Here is a 2,600-nt window from a genome sequence, read left to right as displayed (position 1 = left end):
TCGTTACTTAGCTATTTTGGAAAATGAGGGTATACCAGAGTTTTTTACCACTTCTAGTAATCATATAATTTTATAACATTTTTATCTGGAGTGCAGATTCTATACATATCATACAAATTGACATTGTTATTGATCCTTATCCATTCAATATCATATCCGAAATATACGATCGAGATAAGCTCGTAAGGGTCACCAAACTCCCACTTTTTCTGACATGAACAGTACAGCAGACTTTCAGCTTTGAATTTTAAATCAAACTGTGGCTATTAGCTGGCTTTTGCTATCTTATCTTGCCCTTATCTATTCTATTTGTTATCCGTCACTCTGAAATTTCTATCATCCATCCATATTCTCTTCCTTATGTGATCAGTCTGTCGTTCGAATGGAGATAATATCCAGGTTAATTGAAGGAGGTCCATTGGAGGCCATCGCCGAGTTTGTCTTTGCAGGTATCATTCTCCTCCTAATAATTCCCTATGCTAAACGGTTGTTATTTCATAACCGTGTGCGCATGCCTCCAGGGCCTCCGGCCTGGCCAATTATTGGGCACATCCATCAGCTGGACGCGAATCGACCTCTTCATCAGACGCTGTACGATCTTGCTCGGCGCTATGGCCACATCATTCTCCTCCGACTCGGCTCTTGTAACGTCTTGGTAGTGACCTCCTCGGAGTTAGCCAGGGAATGCCTCACTACCCACGACATGAACTTCGCCTCGAGGCCACGTTTCTCGGGAACAGAGCATTTGGGATACGATTGCACGTTGCTGGGTCTGAATCCATATGACCGACGGTGTAAAAACCTTCGTAGGGTTTGCACATCGCAGGTTTTATCCACTTCGAGGGTGGAGTCGTCTCAAAACATTCGAAGGGAGGAGGTGTCCAAGTTAGTGAGTGCCCTGTTCGAGATAGGAATTAAAGACGAGGCGTCGGCTGTTGTAGACGTGAGATCGATGATGATTGATCTTATATTTGCTATTATTGTACGATCAATGTTACCGGACAAAAGCTACATGGCCAGCGGCGCGGAAGACATGGAAGAGCTGAAGGGGATGATCCACACCCATTTCCAGTTATTGGGAGCATTTAATGTGGGGGATTATATTCCCTTCCTCAGATGGCTGGATCTCCAGGGCTGCGAGAGGGCAATGAAGAAGTATAGCAGGCGGAGGGATGAGATTCTGCAGAGAGTGATAGATAAGTACCGTCTTTGTATGGAGGAGGAGACTAGTGAGACTCTAATGGATGCGCTTGTACATTTAGCGGATAAAGCCCAAGATTTCTGCGGCGACGATACCATCGTCAAGGGAACCATTATGGTATGTGTCTCTTTTCCCTTCGATCTCAAAAGGCCATTATGGGGGCTTGTTTTTCCTTCTGTCAAATTGGGAATGTTTTTGGCAAGAATGTAAATGAGATGTCTCTTATTTTGCAGAGCATGCTACTCGGAGCAGTGGATACGACGAGCAACACAATTGAATGGGCAATTTCATCGCTGCTGCAACGCCCGGAGGTGCTGAAGAGGGCGCAAGAAGAGCTGGACGCCGTAGCTGGAAGAGAGAGAGTGTTAGAGGAGTCTGATCTCCCCAACTTGAAATATTTGGAGGCTATCGTGAAAGAGACTCTTCGGCTTTATCCCGCAGGGCCTCTGCTCCTTCCTCACATGGCGAAGTCGGCGTGCACAGTTGGAGGGTTTCATGTGCCGGCGAACACTCAGCTTTTTGTCAACGTGTGGGCTATTCACAGAGACCCCGCTGTGTGGGAACGCCCCCTGGAATTCGAGCCGGAAAGGTTTATGAATTGTTCTAGCCCAGATGTGACTGGGCATGATTTCACATATATGCCATTTGGGTATGGGAGGAGGACCTGCCCGGGCATGTGGGTTGCCATGCGCATGCTCAAGTTCACCGTGGGGAAACTGTTGCATAGTTTCGATTGGAGCATTCCAAACGGAGATGAAGGGGTGGACATGAGTGAAGCGCGTGCCGTTACGCTGTCAAAAGAGTCTCCATTGAAGGCCGCGATTAAGCCACGCCTCCCTCGACAACTCTATTGAGTGAATGTCTTTATTAGAATAATCGCGATGTTAAACTTGTTATCAGTTTTATAATTTGGTTTACTGGTTAATCTTGGTCGTCGATTCTGCGTTTTAGGTGATATTCTCACTAACCGTTGGCACCACCATGGATGTATTTTCGTCCGTGAGTGGTCATGTTTTGGACTGTACACTTTTGTGTCAGGGAACGTACCTCATCACGTCTTTGTTTTTGATGGGAGGAAAATAAAATCTTTGCCTTCGAGACTTTCTACATTCCAATAAAAAAAACAATCATATTATTAATGTTAAAATTTATATAGATTAAATAGGTGTTAAAAGAATTAAAATTTAATTTAGTTATGTAAATTAAATGACGGTCAAATATAAATATGGATATTTAAAAATTTATACATACATTATTATATTATTATTAACTATAAAAAGTATTAGAGATGGAAAAATTAGTAATTTGTTTCATATGAGGTATCTTCCATTAAAGTCTGAATTGATGGGTGATTATTGTTGTCTTATATAGGTTTATTTCAATTTTATTATTATTATCT

General features: G+C 43.0%; 1 protein-coding gene across 2 annotated transcripts; it reads left to right on the top strand.

Moving 5' to 3' along the window:
- Positions 1-228: 228 nt before the first annotated feature.
- Positions 229-2,304, top strand: LOC149229204 (flavonoid 3'-monooxygenase CYP75B137-like). 2 transcript variants are annotated; one of them, XM_089378524.1, is made up of 3 exons: positions 229-449; positions 522-1,318; positions 1,435-2,304. In XM_089378524.1, exons 1-3 carry the CDS (start codon positions 383-385, stop codon positions 2,053-2,055), a joined length of 1,485 nt encoding a protein of 494 aa, XP_089234650.1. In that variant the 5' UTR covers positions 229-382; the 3' UTR covers positions 2,056-2,304. The 2 variants fall into 2 exon arrangements, with proteins under 2 accessions (XP_089234650.1, XP_089234649.1); XM_089378523.1 differs by having other exon boundaries at positions 231-1,318.
- The last annotated feature ends 296 nt before the right edge of the window (positions 2,305-2,600 follow it).

Source organism: Pinus tabuliformis, chromosome J (assembly GCF_031772625.1).
Source record: "Pinus tabuliformis cultivar Carrire ecotype Pingquan chromosome J, CPIR1, whole genome shotgun sequence".
In the NCBI taxonomy this organism is placed as follows: Eukaryota; Viridiplantae; Streptophyta; class Pinopsida; order Pinales; family Pinaceae; genus Pinus; species Pinus tabuliformis.
The sequence above is the reverse complement of the archived record's forward strand: the minus strand, read 5'-3'. Positions and strand labels throughout refer to the sequence as shown.